The sequence below is a fragment of the Asparagus officinalis genome, chromosome 4, assembly GCF_001876935.1.
Source record: "Asparagus officinalis chromosome 4, Aspof.V1, whole genome shotgun sequence".
In the NCBI taxonomy this organism is placed as follows: Eukaryota; Viridiplantae; Streptophyta; class Magnoliopsida; order Asparagales; family Asparagaceae; genus Asparagus; species Asparagus officinalis.
Genome location: NC_033797.1, coordinates 142,250,859 through 142,275,614, shown reverse-complemented (window position 1 = coordinate 142,275,614; position 24,756 = coordinate 142,250,859). Strand labels below are relative to the sequence as shown.

At 37.8% G+C, this 24,756-nt stretch overlaps 1 protein-coding gene across 1 annotated transcript; it reads left to right on the top strand.

Annotated features, from left to right (window-relative positions):
- On the top strand, window positions 19–23,835 carry LOC109839610. Its single transcript, XM_020408101.1, has 4 exons — window positions 19–683; window positions 976–1,125; window positions 23,612–23,691; window positions 23,765–23,835. Exons 1-4 carry the CDS (start codon window positions 599–601, stop codon window positions 23,795–23,797), a joined length of 348 nt encoding a protein of 115 aa, XP_020263690.1. The 5' UTR covers window positions 19–598; the 3' UTR covers window positions 23,798–23,835.

The window sequence follows — 24,756 nt, the reverse complement described above, 5'->3', positions numbered from 1 at the left end:
GGAATTTTGGGTAGTTGCTTGTTTGGTTATCTCAGTTACTTTCTGAATCTTAATAATAGCTTCAGTATAAATTACTTGCTTGGTTAGTAAACAATAAACATAGACATGGGAAGCACAGAAATAACAAACTAGATGATCTAAAGGTAATAAAATTGCTTGTAATATTGATGTTCCTTGTGCATGGAAATTAGAATTGGAACTGAATGATGTCAATTGAGCTCAAAGTCATTTAGAATTACTGGTTAATCCATACAAGTTTATTTTACCTGAAACTGGACCGTTATTCTTTCGATCTTTGCGTTCTTTTCACAATTTGGGATAAACTTTGAACTTCCTTTTCAAAGCAAGGCAGGCAGGGAGATATGTAAGTGAAGTTCTGAAGTGTAAATTTTCATCTCAGAATATCAACCTTCTTTCTGAAATAGTGTGCGAACCTTGGTGCAATTTTAATATTGCTTCATATGAACAAGAGGAAATGAATTTCAAGGGAGGTGATATATGGAATTAGAAGTTTCCTTTGGGTTGCTGTAAGTTTGTTGTTCTTTGTTCGTTCTAAAATCTTTGTTTGGTGAAGCTACAGTGTTCGTGAATCTATGCAATGCTTCTGATAAAAATGTTGTCTCATCAAAAGATGCACGGAACTTTGGGGATGTATAATCTGCTTCCTTTCAAGGAAATATCTGGTAAGATTTCTTATAGTGTTTTTTCTATAACTCTTTGATTCTCTGAGTTATATTTTTTTGCGGAGGATGATGCTTCTTATTATTATTGTTATTAATACCGAAAATTCTTTCTTTTGTCTAGCAATTTTTGTTTACAATTCTACAAATGACCAATACAATAGTCTGATTATCAAATATAGAACAATCCTATATATTAGATATTATTCCTCGAAATTTTCCAGGATTATCTTTTTTGCATACAAATTACAGTTTCTAACCTTCCTGTCTTGTACTATTTTACGTCTTCACTCAGTAACAACTCATCAACCGCAGAAACATCCATCCTCGCCAATGCCTGCTTCACCCACTCAACAATCCTTGCAGCCTCCCTGCTCACCTTCTCCGCCTCCATCGCCTCTTCAGCTCCAGCTGCTACTCCTTCAACGAAAAAGTACTGAAATCTGTAAGAATCTCCTCACTCTTTTCCCACTCTCTGTTATCAGGCCGTAAACCCTTGAGCTTTTCCCTTGCTGGCCTTTTCGACAAACATCCGAAACAGAAAATCTTGCTATCATGGTGGTGATGGTGATTTCTTTAGGCAGCGTTTATTTCACCATGGTAGTGGGATTAGGACAAAAGATGGGATTGTGATTAAGTAGGATTGGACTAATGGTTCCATCCCATGTTTCACCATTTGAACATCCTGGGACTAGATCAACTTAGATCCCAATCCCATGTTTACTTCATCATATTCTCATGGTACATAAAATTGTATCCCCTAGTTTACTAAAGGAATTACATATGGCAATGTCCACAGTTAGTGCAAGAGGAAATATTTTACATCTCATTCCAAAAATTTACAAAAAAAGTTGCAAATTCAACCTTAATACAAATTCAAATTCAGGGCTTATCACATTAACAAAAAACACAAAACTTACTTCTTGCTAAACAAATTGCTCAGCTTGCCCCTATCCAATCTCTCCGATACATACTTAAAGGCGAATCCAGGATTTTACCTCTGCTTGTGAGCAAATCAACTGTGCAAGTCGAGTATTCAACTCAAATTAATGCGTATAATGAAAAATATGTACAGTAATTTTTTACTACTTGGTTGAACATGTATAATCCCAATATAGAAGTGCATAGGTTTAAAAATATTCTTTATTGCTTCTAAACCCAAAGTTTTTTCCTATTTACCAAAAAATCCACCTAATCTGTATGTTCTAATAAACCCAAAACACAATGTTTGTTTACCTTTAATCCAAAATATTGAGTGCAAGGTATAAAGCTATATACAATAGTGTATGTAGCTAATATAATAGGGATGCCAAAAAAAATCCATATCAGAGGATTTATCCGTATTTATATCCATTAGGACGTTATGGTTACTAATACGTATATATTAGATAGGATATGAAGTTGAATCATACCAGTGAAGTTCGACTTAAATTGGTAGTCAAGTGTATAGTTTGGAAGCATGGAGCTTAATGTTTGATATGCGAGAGCTCAGTTGGAAGATCTATGGATGATTTAAAAAAAATTGGAATTATGTTTTCTTGATCTCTATGATGTGCAGGTGGGACATAAGGTTTAGCATTTTTTTTGGGGGAACTAAGTGAATATGGAAAATGATAATTAGGGAAGGCTTAAGCTGATGTCTGTGGGCTAAAAAAGTAACGATTCTTACCAATCATGCACACTTAGGGCTTGTTTGGTGCATAGGTGAAGGGGGGTAAAGTTTACCTTATTAAACATTATCTTATCTTTATGCATGTGTGTTATCTTTCTAAAACTTCATTAAGGATAAAGTTTAATCCTATGTGAGGGTAAACTTTTAACCAAGTTAAGGAGAAAAGGGGGGTGAAAAGCTGGTTCATATAAGCGCGTGGAATTACAATCATCCCCCCCAAAAAAGTTCTAAACCATATAAGTTTTTTTGAAACTTGAAAATTGACAAGATCTCTTGTAAAGTAAAAAAATATAAATAATGAACAATTATAAAATTACAAAAGCACCTCCAATAATGTAAAACTCAGTAAATACCACAAAAACTTCTGAAAATTCAAATTTGGAAAACACTAAAATCTCAAAACATACAAACAACCCCTACAAAAAACGTAAAATTTGCAAAAAACACCCTAACAATTTTTAAAATTGTCAAAATCACCCTAATTTTTTGAAAATTACAAAAAAACCTTGAATTTTTTTTGTAAAATCTCAAAACATACAAACAACCCCTACAAAAAACATAAAATTTGCAAAAAACACCCTAACAAATTTTAAAATTGTCAAAATCACCCTAATTTTTTGAAAATTACAAAAAAACCTTGACTTTTTTTTGTAATTGTTTTTATTCTAACAATTAAGCACTTAAGAAAATAAGATATTCAATAAGGTTAAGATTAAAAAGATGAAAAGTTGCTAATTATTTAGGGTATTATAGTAATTATTTTTATTCTAGTTATCATTGAGGGTTAGGAAACCGTCAAACGACTCATGATATTGTCTCAATACCGGTGGTAGCTTTCGTCCAACCCTCAACAATCATTTTTACTTTACTCTCTTGTTGTCTCCTCAAGTTGTCTTTTTCCTCCAATTTCACAAAGAAATGGCTTTAATGTCGGAGACACAATTTATCGCCACAGGTTTCACCGCTCGTTTCAACAACTTTGATGAAGATGAGGATGCTAGATTCCAGTACGGGAGGTCAATGTTTGGTATATTCTCAAACTTAGGTTTTTGCGCCCCCGCCTTCCAATTGAGCTCAAGCCCCCTACTTTTCTCGCATCCTTCCTCTTTTTGCTGTGCTTTCATCATTGAAATATCTCTTGTATGGTCGCTAGTCACTGACGCCAACCATGTCATCAATCCCAATGTTACATTAAACGCTATGCGCTTCTAGGTGTCGGACTTGGCGCCCAGCGCTTAGTCGCCTAGGCGAGCGCCTAAGCAGTTTTTGGGTGTTTTTTTCTTTCTTTATTTAAGTGGTGGTCGATGAGGTTTTGCTGAAGGTCGGAGGAGGTAGTGGAGGTATTCATATTTGGAGGTTAATGGAGTTTGGAGGACGTGTAGGCTACGACACATAAAATCACAATCAATGCCTATAGGGTGCAATCCACGTAAGCAGACAATGCTCCTCTAAACGTTCGTAAAATCTAGGTAGGCAACCTAAATACCATCTAGGCGCTAGGCGCTAGTTAGATAGCCTAGGTACCGCCTAAGTGTAGACGTACGCCTAAGCGGATTAGGCGGAGGTTTTTTAAAACAGTGATCAATCCCCTCTTTCATGATGAAGATTTTCACTATCTGATCCTGAATCCTCCATATGACCACCCCCTCAACACGCAATCTTGTATATTAACCACATTCATGGTTTTTTTAGATAACCTGTGTTGTAAGAGCATGTTGATTGAGAGCGCAAGTGAGGTATCATTAAGGACCAACCTACTTCTATGTTTTCAGCTCCATCACTAGGCAATGGGTAGAGTGAGATGCTCGCCTAGTATGGGTGCCAAACAGTTCGGTTTTATCCGAACCGATCCGCATCCGAACGGATGCGTATATGATAAGCTATTTTTAAAACCGGGTGGATACGGTTTCAGATACGGATTTTGTTATTTTTTTCCAGATACAGATCCGGATACAGATGAGTGTAAGATTCAGTTACGAATACGGATATCCACAATTCAATAAACATAAGAATTTAGGTCTATTTGGGAATCCAAAGTTCCAAACCTATAACCGCTAACCAACCCAAAACCCAACTAAAAACCTAGCCTCCACTCCAGTCTCTGTCTAGTCTCTGCTCAAGTTCTCAACCCGGCACGCCTCCACTCCAATCACGTCGCCTCCCTCCGCTGCCATTCTCTTTGCGTCTCCGCCTCATCTTCCTCCCCTCAAACTCTGATAGCCGCTCCGTCGAGTCACTTGACCTCCCCCCTTCCCCCCCGCCTCCTCTTCGTCGCCCTCCGTTACCTCTGCGATGCCGATTCCTCCTTCAGATCCGCCGTCGTCAAATCCACCGTCTGTTCCATAAGATCGAATCAAAACTCTAGTTTTACATATACTTGCTTTGTCAATATGTGACTATAAGATTTTTGATTAAGTCTTTTTTAATTTCATTGAATAGAAATCATGTCTAATCCTTCGATTCAAGTGTCTAATGAAGAACAAACTTTTGAGCCTAATGTTGAAACTACTGTTGAACTCGTGGTTGAGGAATCTTCAAGTAAAATTGATGAAAAACCTGAAAAGAAAAGAAGATGTTGTTCTGAAGTGTGGTTAGATTTTGATAAAATAGATAAAATGGAAAAGAAAATAGTTGATGGGAAAGAGGTTATCATCGAAATCATTAGAGCCAAATACAAACATTGTCCATTTGAAGCCGATGGACGTAGTATTAGGGGTACTTCACATCTTAAAAATCACATTGTGAGATATACTAAAAAGAAAAGACCCGATATTCATCAACAATGAGTTCAAGCTACTATGAAAATTGAAAAATGAAGATGGAACTTGCACACTTAGTAATTATCAATTTGATAATGAGAAGAGTCAAAATTTGCTTGCAAAGGCAATAATCGTGCACGAATATCCATTTAATATTGTAACACATGATTTTTTCCTCAAGTATGTGCATTCTTTCCGTCCAAATCACAAGGTTCCAAAACGTACACATCACAAAGTTGTGTATAAAGATTTATGAAGATTATAAAAAATCTCTATTGGATTTGTTTGCGAAATTTTTTATAAGATTAAGTTTAACAATGGATAAATGGACATCATCGTCACAAAATTTGTCTTATTTGTGCGTCACCGCTCACTTTGTTGATGAATCGTAGAAACTACAAAAACGTATCGTTGGATTTATTAAAGTTCATAGTTTTATGGGGAAAGATATTTGCAATGTATTAATTTCGTGTTTGCTTGAGTGAAAAATCGATAATAGGATATTGTCGATTACAGTGGATAATGATAAAGCTAATGATGTTGTCGTGAAATTGAGAATAGAACGCTTAAAAAGTAGCTACCTTGTGACGAAGTCTTTTTTCATGTAAGATGTGGAGCACATATAATTAATTTTATTATTCAAGAGGGTTTAAAAGTTATCACTAAAGCTATTAAAAAAGTAAGGCTTAGTGTTAAGTATGTTATTTGTTCACTAAAAATGAAGGAGAATTTTCATCATGCTGCTAAACAAGCTAATGTGAAAAAGAAAAAATGTCTTGTTCTTGATTGTTGCATTCGATGGAATTCTACTTATCTAATGTTGACATTTATTTTAAAGTATAAAGTTGTTTTTAATAGATTTGAGCTTAGAGATGATAAATATCTTCATTGTCCATCGAAGGAAGAATGGAATTATATTGAAACATTGAGCAAATGTTTAAAGCATTTATGGTGCAACAAATCTCCTCTCCGGCACTATTTATCCTACTTGCAATCTTTTGTTTAAAGAATTTTGTGAAATTCATTTGCTTCTTATGGAGTGGTTAAAAAGTGATGATGATACAATTATGGCTATGACTTTTGCAATAAAAAGAAAATTTGATAAATATTGGGACATGTGCAATAAGATTTTTATGGTTGCTACTTTTCTTGATCCAAGATACAAAATGATTGCAATCAAATATTTCTTTGGCTTGATTTATGGTGTGAATGGTGAAAAGTATACAAATGATATTTTAGTTGTTATTAAAAAGATGCATGGAGAATATGCATTGAGGGACAGAGGAATCTAAAAATATCAAAAATGCTTCAAGTTCTTAAATACAAGAAGTGGAAAGAGGTGGTGATAAAAAAATCAAGATTTGCACAATTTGTTGAAACAATTGATAAAGAGCTTACAAAAACGGATTTAGATTTATATATGGAGGAGAGCATTATTACCAAATGGGATGATGAAAAAATAGGGAAATTTGATATATTGAGTTGGTGGAAAGCAAACTTTGGGAAGTATCCTATACTAGCAAAAGTTGCAAGAGATGATTTGGGCATACCGGCCTCGATCGTAGCATCCGAGTCCGTGTTTAGCATCGGGGGACGTGTAATTCATTATTATAGAAGCCGAATGACAGCGGATATGGTGGAGGCATTGATATGTGCACAGTATTGGATTAAAGCGGAACAAGGAGGTAAATAATAAATTTGTACAAAGTTTATCTATCTATTTTTGGTTAATGATGCATCTATTGATAATATGTTTTTTTCTACTTTTTTGTAGTTACACAAGTTCAAACTAGTAAGGATGATATCCTTGATGTGGCTAAGATAGTGGATGACGATGACTCGAAGATTGCCGAGATTTTTGTAAAAGCACAATTAGGTATGTTATCTGACTCAATAAGCACATGATTTGAAATTTTTATTTTTACATGTTTAACATGACAATTGTTCTTTTTTTTGCAAGGTGACATCATGGAGGTCTACAACTCGGATGATGGGATTTGATATTATGCTTGCATCCATTAGTGTCATATTCTAGTTAGCTTTTGCATTGATGTGTTAGCTTGAAACTTTAGAGAACTAATTATGTGGTTTTATTTGTTTGTGTTTGGTGTTTGTTTGAAGTAATTCTGATTATATGTGAATTAAGTTGTTTTGAAATGATGATATTACATATCTAAATTGCTCTTTTGATGCTTTGCTTTGTTGGTTATAGCAACTACTTAGATACTTTATTGCATTTCCAGGTACAATTTATGATATTGCATGTATATGCAATTGTTGTATTATATTTTTATCATTTGATGTTGATATTTACTAAGCTCATTTTGCATGGTCTCTTCTCAGTTTGAAGTTCGTATTTGCGACCACATACATTTACCCATTTGGTTGTAATTTATACATAAGTGTACTAATTCATATTCGATTCATATCCATTTGTTGAATATCCGTTTCATATCCGTGATCGTATCCGATCCGATTCTCAAATATTTGAATCGTATCCGTTTCCGATGAGTGCATATATGGTTAATGTTTTTTTCTTACCGAAGATAATCCGTATACGTATCCATATCCGTATCCGTTTATAGAAAGCGAATATGGATATGATAAGTGTCATATTTGAACCGTATCCGCTCCGTTAACACCCTTATCGCCTAGGCATTTTGATCTACCGAAAACATTCTAGGAGACACAGAGGTTGTTGATAGCTCTAGAGCTGCTTATTGGCTAAATAATGAGCTTCTAAATATGCTAGATTTAGGCGGGGCAAGATGCAGATGTTTATCGTTTATTATCTCCTATTGATAATTGCTAGCTTGGTGTACTGTTCAATATGAATTGTGTTACTATGTCAACACTATATATGATATTCCTCTGTGTCCATTGGCCTGAGCATCCTGCGATGCGTACTTTGAGCACTGTCAAACACATGCTCGCTGTTAAAAAACAATAATGAGGAGCACACAATGTTGTCTTGCGCCTCAGGAGAGGTCGATAGTCATGCGTTTCAATCGTGAGATCTTGCTGTAGGTGAATAATTGAGTTGTTCTATAGATAGTAGATGAAGATATCTTTGCACTACACCTGCAGCCTATGTAGGCTGATATTCCACCGTAAAAAGTTCTAAAATATACATGTTTTTTGAAACCTAAAAATCAACAAGATCCGTTGTAATGTAAAAGATTATAAATAATGAACAATTATAAAATATAAGCATCTTCAATAATGTAAAACTTAGTACTACAAAAAGTTCTATAAATTCAAAATTTAAAAAGCACTAAAAACTTCAAAACATGCAAACAAACACCCACAAAAACTTAAAATTTGTAGAAAATACCCTAAAAGTTTTAAAAATTACCAAAAACACCCTAAATATTTTGTAATTTACAAAAATCCTAAATTTTTTGCAATTGTTTTTATTCTAACAAATAAGCACTTAAGGAAACAAGATACTTAATAAGGTTAAGATTAAAAAGATCAAAATGATTCTAATTATTTAGGATACTATAGTCATTATTTTAATTCTAGTTATTACTTATTTTTTTTGCAAGGTGACATCATGGAGGTCTACAACTCGGATGATGGGATTTGATATTATGCTTGCATCCATTAGTGTCATATTCTAGTTAGCTTTTGCATTGATGTGTTAGCTTGAAACTTTAGAGAACTAATTATGTGGTTTTATTTGTTTGTGTTTGGTGTTTGTTTGAAGTAATTCTGATTATATGTGAATTAAGTTGTTTTGAAATGATGATATTACATATCTAAATTGCTCTTTTGATGCTTTGCTTTGTTGGTTATAGCAACTACTTAGATACTTTATTGCATTTCCAGGTACAATTTATGATATTGCATGTATATGCAATTGTTGTATTATATTTTTATCATTTGATGTTGATATTTACTAAGCTCATTTTGCATGGTCTCTTCTCAGTTTGAAGTTCGTATTTGCGACCACATACATTTACCCATTTGGTTGTAATTTATACATAAGTGTACTAATTCATATTCGATTCATATCCATTTGTTGAATATCCGTTTCATATCCGTGATCGTATCCGATCCGATTCTCAAATATTTGAATCGTATCCGTTTCCGATGAGTGCATATATGGTTAATGTTTTTTTCTTACCGAAGATAATCCGTATACGTATCCATATCCGTATCCGTTTATAGAAAGCGAATATGGATATGATAAGTGTCATATTTGAACCGTATCCGCTCCGTTAACACCCTTATCGCCTAGGCATTTTGATCTACCGAAAACATTCTAGGAGACACAGAGGTTGTTGATAGCTCTAGAGCTGCTTATTGGCTAAATAATGAGCTTCTAAATATGCTAGATTTAGGCGGGGCAAGATGCAGATGTTTATCGTTTATTATCTCCTATTGATAATTGCTAGCTTGGTGTACTGTTCAATATGAATTGTGTTACTATGTCAACACTATATATGATATTCCTCTGTGTCCATTGGCCTGAGCATCCTGCGATGCGTACTTTGAGCACTGTCAAACACATGCTCGCTGTTAAAAAACAATAATGAGGAGCACACAATGTTGTCTTGCGCCTCAGGAGAGGTCGATAGTCATGCGTTTCAATCGTGAGATCTTGCTGTAGGTGAATAATTGAGTTGTTCTATAGATAGTAGATGAAGATATCTTTGCACTACACCTGCAGCCTATGTAGGCTGATATTCCACCGTAAAAAGTTCTAAAATATACATGTTTTTTGAAACCTAAAAATCAACAAGATCCGTTGTAATGTAAAAGATTATAAATAATGAACAATTATAAAATATAAGCATCTTCAATAATGTAAAACTTAGTACTACAAAAAGTTCTATAAATTCAAAATTTAAAAAGCACTAAAAACTTCAAAACATGCAAACAAACACCCACAAAAACTTAAAATTTGTAGAAAATACCCTAAAAGTTTTAAAAATTACCAAAAACACCCTAAATATTTTGTAATTTACAAAAATCCTAAATTTTTTGCAATTGTTTTTATTCTAACAAATAAGCACTTAAGGAAACAAGATACTTAATAAGGTTAAGATTAAAAAGATCAAAATGATTCTAATTATTTAGGATACTATAGTCATTATTTTAATTCTAGTTATTACTTAGGGGTGGGAAACAGCCAAACCGCTCATGCTATTGTCTTAATACCGGTGGTAGCATTGGTCCTAACCCTTAATAGTCATTTTTTACTTTACTCTTTCTTGTTGTCTCCTCTAGACTACAGTGGAATATCAGCCTACATAGGTTAGTGTAGAGATATCTTAATCTGCTATCCATCGAAACATTGATTGTTTACTCACAGCGGGATCTCACTTTTGAAACTCATGACTATCAGCTTCTCCTAAGGCTCAAGACAACACTCCATTCTCCTCATCGTTGGTTCTAATATCGAGCATATGCTTGACAGTGTTCAAAGTACGTATCATAGGATGCCCAGGCCAAGTGACTCGGAGGAGGAACATCATATATCGTGTTGACACAACAACACAATTCACATTAAGTAGTACACCAAGCTGGCAATTAGCAGCAGCCAGCAGGAGATAATAATCGATAAACATTTGCGCCTTGCTGTCTGAAAACTGATAACACTAGCAATATTAGGGAGCTCATTATTTGGCCAATAGGTAGCTCCAGAGTTATCAGCAACCCCAGTGTCTCCTAAGATGTTTTGATAGGCCATGATGTCTAGGGGAGCATCTCGTTCCATCTGCTGCGTGGTGGTGGAGTTGAAAACAAGGAAGAAAAAGGCTGGTCCTCGGTGATACCTTACTTGCCCTTTCACTCGGCCTGCTCTTGCTCTTACAACACAGGTTTTCTGAAAAAAACCATGGAGGTAGTTTTTGTACAAGAGTGCGAGAGCATCGAGATGGTGGTCATGTAGAGGATTTGGGATCAGGCGGTGAAAATCTTCATCAGGGAAGATGGGATTGATGACATGGGAAGCGTAGGTGATTAGCGTCTGTACAAGTAAAAGAAAGTTCAATGATGAAATCACGACGAAAGGAGGGATGTGAAAAAAGTAGGGAGCTTAAGCTCATTAGGGGGGAAACTGTTACCAAGTTTGAGAATATATCGAACATCGACCTCCGTACTCGAATCCAACATTTTCATATTCGTTGAAATTGTTGAAATGGGTGGTGAAACCTGTGGCGCTAAACTGTCTTCGAAATCAAAATTTCTTGTGAAATGAGAGGAAAAAGATGACTAGAAGAGGCAACAAGTGACTAAAGTAAAAATGAGTGGAGAGTTTGGACCAAAACTACTGCCAGTATTGAAACAATATCATGAGCGGTTTGGCGGTTTCTTCACCTTAAATGATAATTAGAATAAAAATAATGATTATAGTATCCTAAACAATTAATATCTTTTTAATCTTAATCTTATTGAGTATCTTGTTTTTATTTTGAAGGGAGTTAAGCGTTGATCTTTAAATGTCTAAAGGAAAGTGGCAAAGCTTTTAACGCAGATAGAGGTGTTATCAGTCTCTATCACTTGATAAATCAACGTTTGTTTAATTTGCTTGCCTTCAATGTTAACTAACTATCAAACATATAAGATTCTATAGATACTATCATTCTACCTTTGCTGATATTGTTGAGCTATGAGCAATGAAGAGACTTAACATTGTTTAGGTAGATTATATTTATTCCCACAAGAAGGTTGTATAGGATTTGTCAAACATGATGATAGTGTAGGTTGTAAAAAAAATAATGCAGATAGTTGGTGTCCGCAAAACACTGATGATGAAAGCTACAATCTGACGACTTTCATGAAAACAAACGAGAGTTACAAATTGATGACTCTCACATTTCTAAGAACGAAATATAAGGATTACAAACTGACGATCCTTACAAAATTCGAAAAAAGAGATTACAATTAACAATTTTTTCAAAGCAAAATGCGAGGGTCCACTCTCGCGTTCCAATTCCAAAACATGAGGGCGACCCCCGCGTTCCAATTCCAAAACGCGAGGATCACCTCCGCGTTTCACAAAGCTAAACGTGAGGCTCGCTCAGAACGCGAATCTCACTTTTGTACGTTTCAATTGTAATTTGAACGGTTTTCCACATAATGGGGCCATTAAGCCCCCATTATGGAGAGATTTATAGGTTCAGTTACACCCCTAGATCTCTATAAGTAGCTGAGAATTCAGCTGAATACAGATCCTTTTTGGATCATTTGGGTCGGCTTTTGGGTTGGAGCTTTGAAAGCTTGACTTTTTGAACCATCTTTGGTTGAATACCTTTGCGATCGTCTGTTTAGCTTATTTCGATTGAAAAATGATTAAATTTCCTTTCTGAAATTAACTCTTTTACAAAGTTTTAAACTTGTTTAGAGTTTTAAACTCGTTTAGAGTCTTAAACTTGCATGGTAAGTTCTTCCCGACGTTAAGTCAAGAGGAGAAGACAAAGTTCCACGAAGCGAGGTGTTCGGATCGTCAACGGGATACAAGATTCAAGCTCTCATCACCACCTAGAAGAACTCAGTATTAAACAAAGAGAAAGATCTCCGTTGATCTTTTTATTTTTTGTAAATTGGGAAACCGATAAAGAAAGTTATAATTTCTTTTTCTAAGTCAATTAGAGAGAAATTACTTTAAGAGATTGTATTCATTCTTTTCCTAAGTCAGTTAGAGAGATTAATACAAATTTATTTTTTAAATTTCTTGTAATTTTTCCTACAAACAAAAGATGGTGACTCCGCTGGGGACTAATTTTTTCACCGATAAAGAAGTGGTGGCGCAATCCGATACCAAGCTTGTCGAAATGACTGTCGAAACTCTTATTGTGGAGTTCGACCAAAATAAGTATGAGGAACTCATTTCCACTGCATCCCTTAGCCCCAAGGCTATGCGTAAGATCCGCAAAGTCTCCAAGGAGACTAAGATTCCTCCTAACGTCGACTCACCAAAGGAGTATCTTTCCTTAGGGTCATACTGTTCATACAGTCTCCCTCTGAAGGAGAAGACTTTAATTCAGCCGAACTCGCCAAGCAAGTTGAGGACCTTCCACCCGTACCTTAGCAAAGGGTATCAGAGATTCATTGCTGCGATCAACCTGATCAATACAGATGGTGACGTCGCTGCACAAGCCTTAACTCGGGCAAAGAAGAGCGCTGTTTGCCGAAGGAGAAGATCCTTATGACGAGCATAACTTAGAGAAAGTCGATTAGCCAACCAATGCGAAATCCGTGTTTATGAGCCTTAACGCGATCCTGAGATTCGCGTTTCTATTCTAGAGCGCGAGCCTCGCGTTTACGTGCCCAAACGTGAACCTCATGAAAGCCAGACTGTACGCGACCCTCAGCGTCGCGTTCCACAATTAAAACACGGACCTCAAGTCCGCGTTGAACGCAAACCTCAGCTTCGTGTTGCTCAGTCAGAACGTGACCCTCACATTTCAATTAGAGAACGCGACCATCGCGTTTTAATCTCAGAACGCGACCCTCGTGTTGCTCAGTCTGAACGCGAGTTTCAACTCCGCGTTCCGCAACTAGAATGCGAAGGTTAATTCCGCGTTAAACGCGAGCGTCAGCTCTGTGTAGCTCAACTAAAACGCGACCCTCGCGTTTCAATTGTTCAATGCGAACCTCGTGTCCCCACTCTGAAACGCGACCCTCGTGTTTCTACTCCTCAACGCGACCTTCGCGTTCTTATTCCTCAACACAACCCTCGCGTTTCAGTGTTAAAACGCGATTCTCGTGTTATTAATACTAAACGCGATGTGATCTGTCGTGTTCAAAAGGACCAACATGGATTTAAGATCCATGTTCACCAATAACCAGCCCCGTCTAACTATAGATATGAGGTTCCAATTCAAACCTCACGATCAGTGAGTAACTTTTCTCGAGTTTCTGTAACAGACTTGAGAAAGTTCATATCGAGAGAGAGACCGATACAACGAGTCTCTCGTTCATGTCAATGTGAACGATTGATTTCTACGGTCCTCTCTAGATGTCGATACTGCTCACATGCGGCTAAACCATCAGTGTTCGTCCGTTTAACGAATGTTGCTTTGCCCAACAAACGACGACGTTCTTACAGGAAGAAAACTTCAGAGGACGAATATTTTGGAGTTACTTCCAATATGATCAGTGTTGGGAGATCATCAAGCTTTAGTTCCGATGAGTCGGAGACAGACCCATCTCCTCTTAAAAGACCTCCTGAATAAGTCTGAAGGAGTTTATCAACACACTCGAACTCGGAAGGGGTCATATCCCCGTCAACTATCGAAAGTGGGATAAATGAATTGAGTCTGATGATGAATACTCAGCTATCGCGGAATCTCAATTCTCTAGCTCTTTCGTAGAACACGAGAGCTCCGCTTATATGGCGGGACGCCCTGATGATCTTGTGAAAAGATTTGATGAGTAACAAGCTATGATCAAGTCTCAGCAGGAGACTATCAATGAACTCTGGATCCTGAGACAGAGCCAAATCCCAGAAGACAGATTCGCCTTCTAGGCATGAATCTTCCCGAAGAGGAGGATCATCTTCATCCCGACCCTTTACACCAAAGGGGAAGGAAAAAGTGATTGAGAGTGTAACTTTTGATCAAGAAGTCCACAATCTAGAATCTTTTTCTGAAGAAGGGAAAATGGAAGAACTGAAAACCCGTCTCAATGCTATTGCCAATAGAAACGAGCTCCAAGATGAAGGAGTTGTTAGGCTCTATCCAGTCGAATGGGATACAACCCCTTATCCTCTAAAATTTAAAGTGCCGACTCTGCAAGCTTTTGACGGCCTGAGATTACCGAACCAACATATCTAGTATTTTAAGTCGCAGACTAGGAATGTGATATCAAATGACGCCATACTAGCTCGTTTATTCATTGGCACCCTTAAGGAGGTTGTTTTTGAATGATTCATGAAACTGCCTGTGAGATGTATCCAGAAATGGACGGATCTAGAGAGACTCTTCTTGTTAAGATTCTTTGAAGACGATATAAAAGTCTCTGTCCTTACCTTTCTTGTCACTAAGCAGAAGAAGGGAGAGCCTATCAAATCCTTCGTCGAGAGGTTTCGAAGCGTGACTTTTTGATATCTGACAAGTATGACGCAATCTACTTTGATGGAAACTTGTCGACACAACTTATAGACCAAACTCCTAGCTTAAATGGGAGTTACAGAGTAGCGTTCCTAAAGACAACTAGTCTTCCAAGGTGAACAAGCTCAAGAAATTGTTACCAGGATCAAAGCTGAAGAAGAAAATATGCGAGGTCAAAGCTAAAGATGATGTTCAACATCATCATCGTTCCGGAGTGGGGGTTGTATTTGTATCCCAACTTGATTCGTAATTCCAAAAGGATTATCTTTAACCAAGCCATGCACCAATAATATAACAGAGTACAATGCCTTGCTACTAGGAATGCAATTGACCGAGGAAATCAATATTCGACACTTTGAAGCTTACGGTGATTCCCAACTCATCGTGAATCAAGTTCGAGGAGAATATGAAGTACGCAATGAGGATTTGCTCCTATACCATTTTGCGACGTTAAAGTTAGCCCAAAAGTTTGAAAGCTTCTTTATCGGATACGTTCCGCCCCAACAAAATATATATGCGGATGCTTTAGCCTTATTGGCGGTTTCACTAGCATTACCACCAAAAGCGGAAGTAAAGATATTCGTCTCAAGTCGTGACTTATATCACCCCAAGTTCCCTCTAGAAGACTGTACAGAAGAGGCAACAACAGAGATCGTCTGCGAAACTTTCGCAGATTTCGAACTAAGGGATTGGCGATTCCTGTTCATCGACTATGTTATATGACATACCGACGGTTGATCCCAAAGAAGTGGCTGCCGTCAAACGAAAAGCCCTTCGCGACTTCTCGAACGTTATATCATAAATCGCATGATGGGATCTTGCTTCGTTGCCTTTCTAGAAAAAAAGCGCAAAAAACTTTCAAAGTAACTAATGATGGAATGTGTGGAGCTCATCTGTCCGGACCAAAATTACGGGACCGACTCTAGATACTTGGCTATTTTTGGCCAAAAATGATAGCAGACGCTGTTGATTATGCTAAACGATGTCATACATATCAGATCCATGGTGACTTTATTCAACAAGCACCAGAGAATCTGCATTCAAGTATCCAACATTTTTATCTTGGCCATTCAAGATGTGGGGAATGGATATCGTTGGACTTATCTCCCCGTCAACATCCAAAAGACATTGGTTTATCTTGGTAGTAACCGATTACTTCTCTAAATAGGCAGAAATAATTTCTTTGAAAGAAATCAAGACTTCAAACGTGATCAAATTCATTAAACATCACGTTATCTACTGCTTTGGCGTACCAAGACGAATAGTTCACGACAATGGAACTCAATTCGTCTGTCACGGTTTTCAGAGATTCTGCAGTAAGTTCAGAATTCAAATTGTCGCATCAATGACATACTATCTGTCAGCTAATGACCTTGCAGAAGCTTTTCAATAAAACCATTGTGATGCTTCTAAAAAAGTTTGTTTCTAAAAGTCGACGTGACTGGGATGAAAAACTTGGCGAATGTCTATAGGCTTATCGCACAACGGTAAGAACCCCGACGAAAGCTACGCCTTTTTCTTTGGTATATGAAGGCGAAGCTGTATTACCATTAGAAATACATATCCCATCCCAAAGAGTTACTATTGTAATCGGGATGACTGATGAAGAACAATATCGACTACGCTTTCAAGAACTGGGAGTGTTAGATGAAAAACAACTTCAAGCCCAATAACAGATCGAGTTATACCAAACTCGAATCTCAAAAGCCTACAACAAAAAAGTCAAAGAAATGATCTTCAAGAAAGACGACATTGTCTTAGCAGTCAGACGACCCATGATCATGACACATAAGACAAAAGAAAAATTCAATTCCGAATGGGAAGGACCCTTCGTAGTAGAGTCAGTCTATTCAAATGGAGTTTATCGTCTCATTAATCAGAAAGACGATATGCTCATGATGCTAATTAATAGAAAATTTCTCAAGAAATATTACTCATAAAAAATCTAAGTCTAAAAAGAAAAATTAAATTCGCTCAAGACTGGGGGTTGATTATTTGTTATTTCTTGAATAAAATAACGAATTTTTAAAATTATCAGGTTAACAATACACATCTGACAATGAAAATCTCCCCAAGGAGTAATCTGTCAAGTTAACATTACACATTTGATGATAAAATCAACATATCAATTCTTTTTAATAGAGTGATAAGTCCTAAAAAATCTTGTTTAAAAACCACAAGTACCAAAAAATTAAGTTAACATTACACCTCTGATGATAAAATTAACTTATTAATTCTCTTCAATAGAGTGATAAGTCATCAAAAATCTTGTTCAAACCACAAATATCAAAAAATCAAGTTAACATTACACCTCTGATGATAAAATCAACTTATAAACTCTCTTCAATAGAGTGACAAGTCCTCAAAAATCTTGTTCAAACCACAAGTACTAAAAAATCATCAAATTAACATTACACCTCTGATGATAAAATTAACTTATCAACTCTTTTTAATAGAGTGACAAGTCCTCAAAAATCTTGTTCAAACCACAAGTACCAAAAAATCATCAAATTAACATTACACCTCTCATGATAAAATCAACTTATCAACTCTCTTCAATAGAGTGACAAGTTCTCAAAAATCTTGTTCAAACCACAAGTACCAAAAAAGTATCAAATTAACATTACACCTCTGATGATAAAATCTACTTATCAACTCTCTTCAATAGAGTGATAAGTCCTTAAAAATTTTGTTCAAATCACAAGTATCAAAATATCATCAAGTTAACATTACATATCTGATGATAAAATTAACTTATCAACTCTCTTTAATAGAGTGATAAGTCCTCAAAATTCTTGTTCAAATCACAAGTGCGAAAATCATCAAGCTCACACCACACCTCTGATAATAAAATCAACTTATCAACTCTCTTTAATAGGGTGATAAGTCCACAAAAATCTTATTCAAATCACAAGTATACGAGGATCACCTCCGCGTTTCACAAAGCTGAACGCGAGGCTCGCTCAGAACGCGAATCTCGCGTTTGACCGTTTTGTGAACGTGTTTCTTGTGGGGGCCACGAGTGTGCAAGTGCTGGAAAGAAATTGTTTCCGCGTGAAGGAAGTGATTCGTGGGGGCCACGAATTCTGATTGCCTGCGGGAGAAACGCGTGAAGAGCTGGAAGCAAAACCGAAACCGAAGGCCCACCCGATTAACCAATAGGCTATAAATAGGAACATTGTTTTTAGCCTAGGTTTAGGTGCAAGGTTGAGCAATTTTGAGGGGGTGCGGCGGCTGCAAAGGAGTACAAGTTGGGGCTTTTCTTTTGGTGGCCGCAGCAGACGAAAAGAGCAAAAGGAGCAGTGCAATTTCGGTGCAACACAGAGACTTTGTGTGTGGATTTCTGTGCAGTCCTTTTGTGTTCTTTTGAGAGAGATTTTGTGTGAGGGATTTGAGAGTTTGTGTGAGGGTTTAAATTGAGAGATTGTAAACCCTAGTTGTATCTCTCCTTCTATTAGTAAATCTTCCCCTCCTTGCCCCGTGGACGTAGGCTATTTGCCGAACCACGTAAAAGTTGTGTTCTTGTCGTGATTTGTAATAGCTTGTAGGATCCCTCGACAGGTCAGTCCTAGAACTGATGAGAGGAAGAGCCGATATCTCACTTGGTTGAGATATCCGCTTCAGATTCTTGTTTCCTTGGTGAGACGGGAATTCTTATCGATCTAATCTCTCTTGTTGTGCTGCCGAAGTGCAGCCGAAATTTCCGCTGCGCACAACACGTTTCAATTGTAATTTGAACGGTTTTTCACATAATGGGGCCATTAAGCCCCAATTATGAAGAGATTTATGGGGTCAGTTACACCTTTTTAGATCTAGCTGAGAATTCAGCTGAATACAAATCCTTTTTGGATCATTTGGGTCAGCTTTTGAGTTGGAGTTTTTGGAGCTTTGGAAGCTTGGCTTTTTGAACCATCTTTGGTTGAATACCTTTGAGATCGGCTGTTTAGCTTATTTCGGTTGAAAAAGTACGAAGACGATACATAGTTTGAGCATCAATAACATGAAGATTGATGTTCCAAAGTTCGACGACAAGATTAATTTCGGATTGTGGAGGTGTCAGGTGATGGACGTCTTGGACGCTCAGAATTTGGAGGAGACTCTTGAGTTACAAGAGAAACCTGCCGAGATGGAAGCTAAGGTTTGGAAGAAGATGAATAGTAGGGCGTGTGGAGTTATTCGGTCATGCTTGACGCCGGATCTTATTTATGACGTAATGAACGAGACGTCGGCGAAGAAGATGTGGAAAACACTTAATGAAAAGTATCTTACTAAGAGCATTGAGAATCGGCTTCACTTAAAGAAGAGGTTTTACCAGTTCAAGATGAAGAGGGAAGTTTCCATTAGGGAGCATGTTAACAACTTCACAAAGCTACTTTCAGACATGGCCAATGTGGATATCATGGTTGAGGATGAAGACAAGGCGATGCTACTTTTGTGTTCATTGCCCGAGGATGATTATGGTACTTTTGTCCTAACTATGATTAATGGAAGAACTACTGTTAGTTACAAGGAGGTGACCTCAGCGTTAGTGAATTATGAGTTGAGGAAGAGTGTGGATGAGTCCTTCCTCCGAGAAAGCATCGGGAGATGCATTAGTAGTTCAAGACCATGGTTCAAACTGAAGCAGGAGGTTGTAGTCTAGAGGTGCACATCGTGGGATTCGTAGGAATCAGTGTGCCTTTTGTAAAGAGGATGGACATTGGAAAGCTGAATGCCCAAAGTTAGATCGAGCCGAGAAGAATAAGGGGAAAGCTGTACAAGCTCCAGAGGTGAATGTTGTCAAGACTAGTGGCAACAATTCAGATTCGGATTCTTCGGGCTATTCGTTGTCTGCACTACCGTCAGTTTGTGTTGCCAACTCTACAGAGTGGATGTTGGATTCGGGTGCTTCATACCACGTTTGCCCTAGGAGGGATTGGTTCTCCAGCTTTCAGAAGTTGGAAAGAGAGGATGTTGTGCTCATGGGTAATGGACATGCATGCTCTATTGGTGGTATTGGTACCGTTCGGATTAAGATGAGTGACGGGATGGTGCGGGAGTTGGAAGAAGTGAGGTTCGTTCCGCAGTTGTCGAAGAACATCATTTCACTAGGAGCTTTGGTGGCATCTGGCTATAAAGTGACCTTGGTGGATGCACGTTTGAAGGTCACATCGGGGTCCATGATTGTGATGAAGGGCGTCAGAAGAAGCAATTTGTATTATTTGCTCGGAAGCACGGAGATTGATAGGGAGATGACGACTTTGTAGGCTGTCTAAAAATCTGGTTTCCGCAGTTGGGGATTGTTCTAGGCATTGGTGGGTTGCAACCAAGTCTCGTTGGTGTGAAGTCCTAGAAGCCCGTAACAAATGGAGGAAGTGTATTGGCAGAAAGGTGAAGGTACTTCAGTCTGATGTTAGAAGGAGGTACAAGAGGGACCTATACCTGCATTTGTGCCGAGCTCACGGCAATAGGAAACACTTCATTGGTGTGGAAACTTTGAGGCGACGCGATGAGATGGCAGATTTGGGGAGCTGTTCCTTTCTGGAGGAGGATCGGCGTTTGATGTCGAGCATTGGCATTGGTATGCGGGCTACGACATGTTTGAGCCGTCTCATGTATAGGTTGCCGACTGCTGCATGTAGAGATTTTGGATCTGGTGGAGCTGCTTCAGATTTTAGGTTGCGTCGGATGTTTAGCTACCCAGCACTTGGTCACATCGTGGATGTAAGATTTGATCCGATAGCACATTTGAGAATCAGAGACGTGTTTGATTATCAGGTATTGGCTTCTGACTTTGTTTTGAGCAGGGCGGCAGGTGGAGAGTGGTGATCAGATCTTTGGAACATCGCAGCGGGTGGAGAGTGATGCTACTCCAAGTTGGGTGGAGACTCCAGATCATACTGTATCATTTGGGATTCCAGCTGAGGTGACACAGATTGGGGATCATTTGGATTTGGATGCAGATGATGAGTTGGATTCGATTGCAGCTGATAGATGTAGTCTAGACATGGCCATTGGTTCATCTCAGGTGGAGGTGTTTGGATTGTTTCAGTTTAGGGCCATTGGAGGTGCTATCAGCCGCAGACTTGATCGTGATGTTGGAGAATGGTTGCAAACTCTTCTATTGAATTGAGGTCGTTCGCGGTCATTTGGGTGAACTACGTTCGGCTTGATTCCTTGGGCAAGAGGATACGTAGGCAGTCTTTACGATGCAGCCGGTTTGGATTAGTTGGGGGTGAGATCGATTTGGTGAGCGACATCGATATTTGGGGTGAGTGTTTGCACTCCCATTTGGGTCTCAGCAAGTGAGGCATTTGGTGTAGTCGGTGTAGACTCAGTTTGATTGGTGAGTAGACACTATTTGTTTTGGGTGAGTGTTCGTACTCCCGTTTGGGTCTCGACTTTGTTTGTGGATAGAGTCCGTTGTCATCGATCCGTTGCCGATGGGGTACTCGCGATGCAACAAAGTGAAGACGATTTGTTTTGGTATGGATGTCGGCTGCAGTTTTGGGAAAGCTTCACCGAGGTGGAGATTGTGAACGTTGTTTCTTGTGGGGGCGCCACGAGTTGTGCAGTGCTGGAAAGAAATTGTTTCCGCGTGAAGGAAGTTATCATCGTGGGGGGGCAGGGCCTACGAATTTTATGATTGGCCTTGGGGAGAAAGCGTAGAAGAGCTGGAACAAAAAAAACCGGAAACCGAGGCGACCGATTAACCATAGTGGCTATAAATAGAACATTGTTTTTAGCACTAGGTTAGGTGCAAGGTTGAGCAATTTTGAGGGGTGGCGGGCGGTGCACAAGGAAGTACAAGTTGGGGTTTCATTGTGGCGCAGGCAGACAAAAGAGCAAAAGGAGCAGTGAATTTCGTGCAACAAGAGACTTTGTGTGTGGATTATCTGGTCAGTCTTTTGTGTTTTTTGAGAGAGATTTTGTAGTGAGGGATTTGAGGAGTTTGTGTGAGGGTTAAATTGAGGAGATTGTAAACCCTAGTTTTATCTGCTCCTTCTATTAGTAAATCTTCCTCCTTGGCCGTGACGTAGGCTATTTGGCCGCACGTAAAAGTTGTGTTCTTGTGGTGATTTGTAATAGCTTGGTAGGATCCGCTCGACAGGTCAGTCCTAGAACTGATGAGAGGAAGCCGATATTCACTTGGTTGAGTATCCGGCTTCAGATTCTTGTTTCGTTGCTGAGACGGGAATTCTTATCCGATCTAATCTCTCTTGTTGTGCTGCCGACGAAGTGCCAGGAATTCCAGCCATGCGAGCAACAGTTTCAAATTGTAATTTGTAAACGGTTTTTCACATAATGGGCATTTAGAGCCCCAATTATGAAGGAGATTATTTGGGAGTTACACTTTTTAGATCTACTGAGAATTCAGCTGATACAAAATCCTTTTTGGATCATGTTGGGTCGCTTTTGGAGTTGGGGTGTTTTGGAGCTTTGGAAGCTTGGCTATTTTTTGAACATCTTTGGTTGAAATACCTTTGAGATGGCTGTTTAGCTTATTTCGCGGTTGAAAAAGATTAAATTTTTTTGAAATTACTCTTTCCAGAGTTTTAAACTCGTTTAGAGTTCTAAACTTGTCTGACAAGTTCTTCCCGACGTTAAGTCAAGAGAAGACAAAGTTCCACGAAGCGAGGTGTTCAGATCGTCAATGGAATACAAGACTCTAGCTCCCATCGCCACCAAGAAGAACCTAGTATTAAACAAAGGGAAAGATCTTCGTTGATCTTTCTCTCTTTTGTAAATCAAGAAGCCGATAAAGAAAATTATAATTTTTTTTCTAAGTCGGTTAGAGAGAAGTTACTTTGAGAGATTATATTCATTCTTTTCCTAAGACAGTTAGGGAGATTAATACAAATTTGTTTCTCAATTTTCTTGCAATTTTTCCCGCAAACAGATAGAAATGTGCAAGTTGAATCATAACAGTGTAGTTAGGAGTTAAATTGTCAGTCAAGTGTATAATTTGGAAGCATGAAGCTTAATGTTTGATATGCTAGAGCTCAGTTGGAAGATCCATGGATGATTTACAAATTGCAATTATGTTTTCTTGATCGTTATGATGTGCAGGAGGACATAGGGTTTAGCATTTATTTTGGGAGGAACTGCTGTATATTCAGAAAACTTACCTCGCAAGTGTCATGAAATGGAACATAGGTACTTATTAATGTCAAATTGCATACCGATCTTCTAGTTACATTTGGCAAGGTTTCTTGCAACTTTTGTTCTATGGAAGTCTGTTTACCAGTTGTCTTACAACTTACAAGTTCACTTATCAAAGAGCTTTTATCCTAGAATTTGTTACTGCTATTGGTTACTGGTTTCTTTTTTAATCCCTTCACAGTTCACATAAGGGAAGGCATGTGTCATGATGTAATCTTCATATTTAAAACATTTTTGCATGTTTATTTTGTTAACAAGTTTACATGAACTTCTCCTCCATTGTTATTTATGCAGGTAAATTTGAGGAGTGCAAGGATTTGCTCAGGAACATATACCCATTTATTTACACTCTGGGGACATATTTAAAGCCATATGTGAGTTCTAGATCTTTAAATATTCCTCTTTAATATTTACTGTTTTAATTTGCAGTTTTGAATTGTTTTTCAGGTGTTACAATTTATCAAGTTTTGCTTGACATGATATAATATGATTGAGGAATGTATACATTTGACTATGAGCGCTATCACCATAAGTACTTTATCCCATCCAAATAACGAACCTACTTATTCCCCCTGTTAATCTTCTTGCTTGTCATTGCACTTCAATTTTTTGTTAACTTCTCATGCAGTGTTGCACACTGATTATTCATCATCCTGCACGAGTTTAATATAAAAATCATGGTAAATCTTTAGTCTGCATCAGTAAGGCTCATGCAGTTTATGTTTCAAACTGATTATTCATCATCCTGCATGACTTTAATCTAAAAATCATGATAAATCTTTAGTCCGCATCCATAAGGCTCATGCAGTTTAGAAACTTTAGAAGTAAACCTTGTTCTCTGTGATGGAATTACATGCTACATGTGTATTTTGATGCCTATATGCAGTGTAGAAGGTTTGAACACGCTAATTGTCAATCACTGCAAGCCTGGTCTTCACGTATCAGTATTCTATTTTTATGAAGTTGTTGTGCTTGTTGGTATCATCCATGAACTTGTTAAATGAAATCAGTATACTGTTTTGATACCTATAAGTATAGTCCAACAAAGTGACCTACTTAACCATTCTTATTTTAACAATATGCAATATACTCAGTTTGAGGATCCAGTTCTCATATTATACAGATATGTTAGCAGGGTGATTTGTGGTTACTGACTTAGAGACAAATACAGGATCATGCACATGTTTGCTTGTCACATATGTGTACTTGGCACATGCAGATAAAACATGCACATATCATATGAAGAGCCTAGGAAAACCTTTAGAGTAAGCTAACTGAAACAAAATCTACTTTTTATTTTAAAGCAGAAGTAGTATATACACTTAGATTTATGTCTTTTTGAGAGATCTAGTAGATAATTATCTGTTCAAACAAACACTGAACATGGTGTTTAGTATCAGTTATTGATGGACACACCAATTTTACTGGGGTGAGTTTCA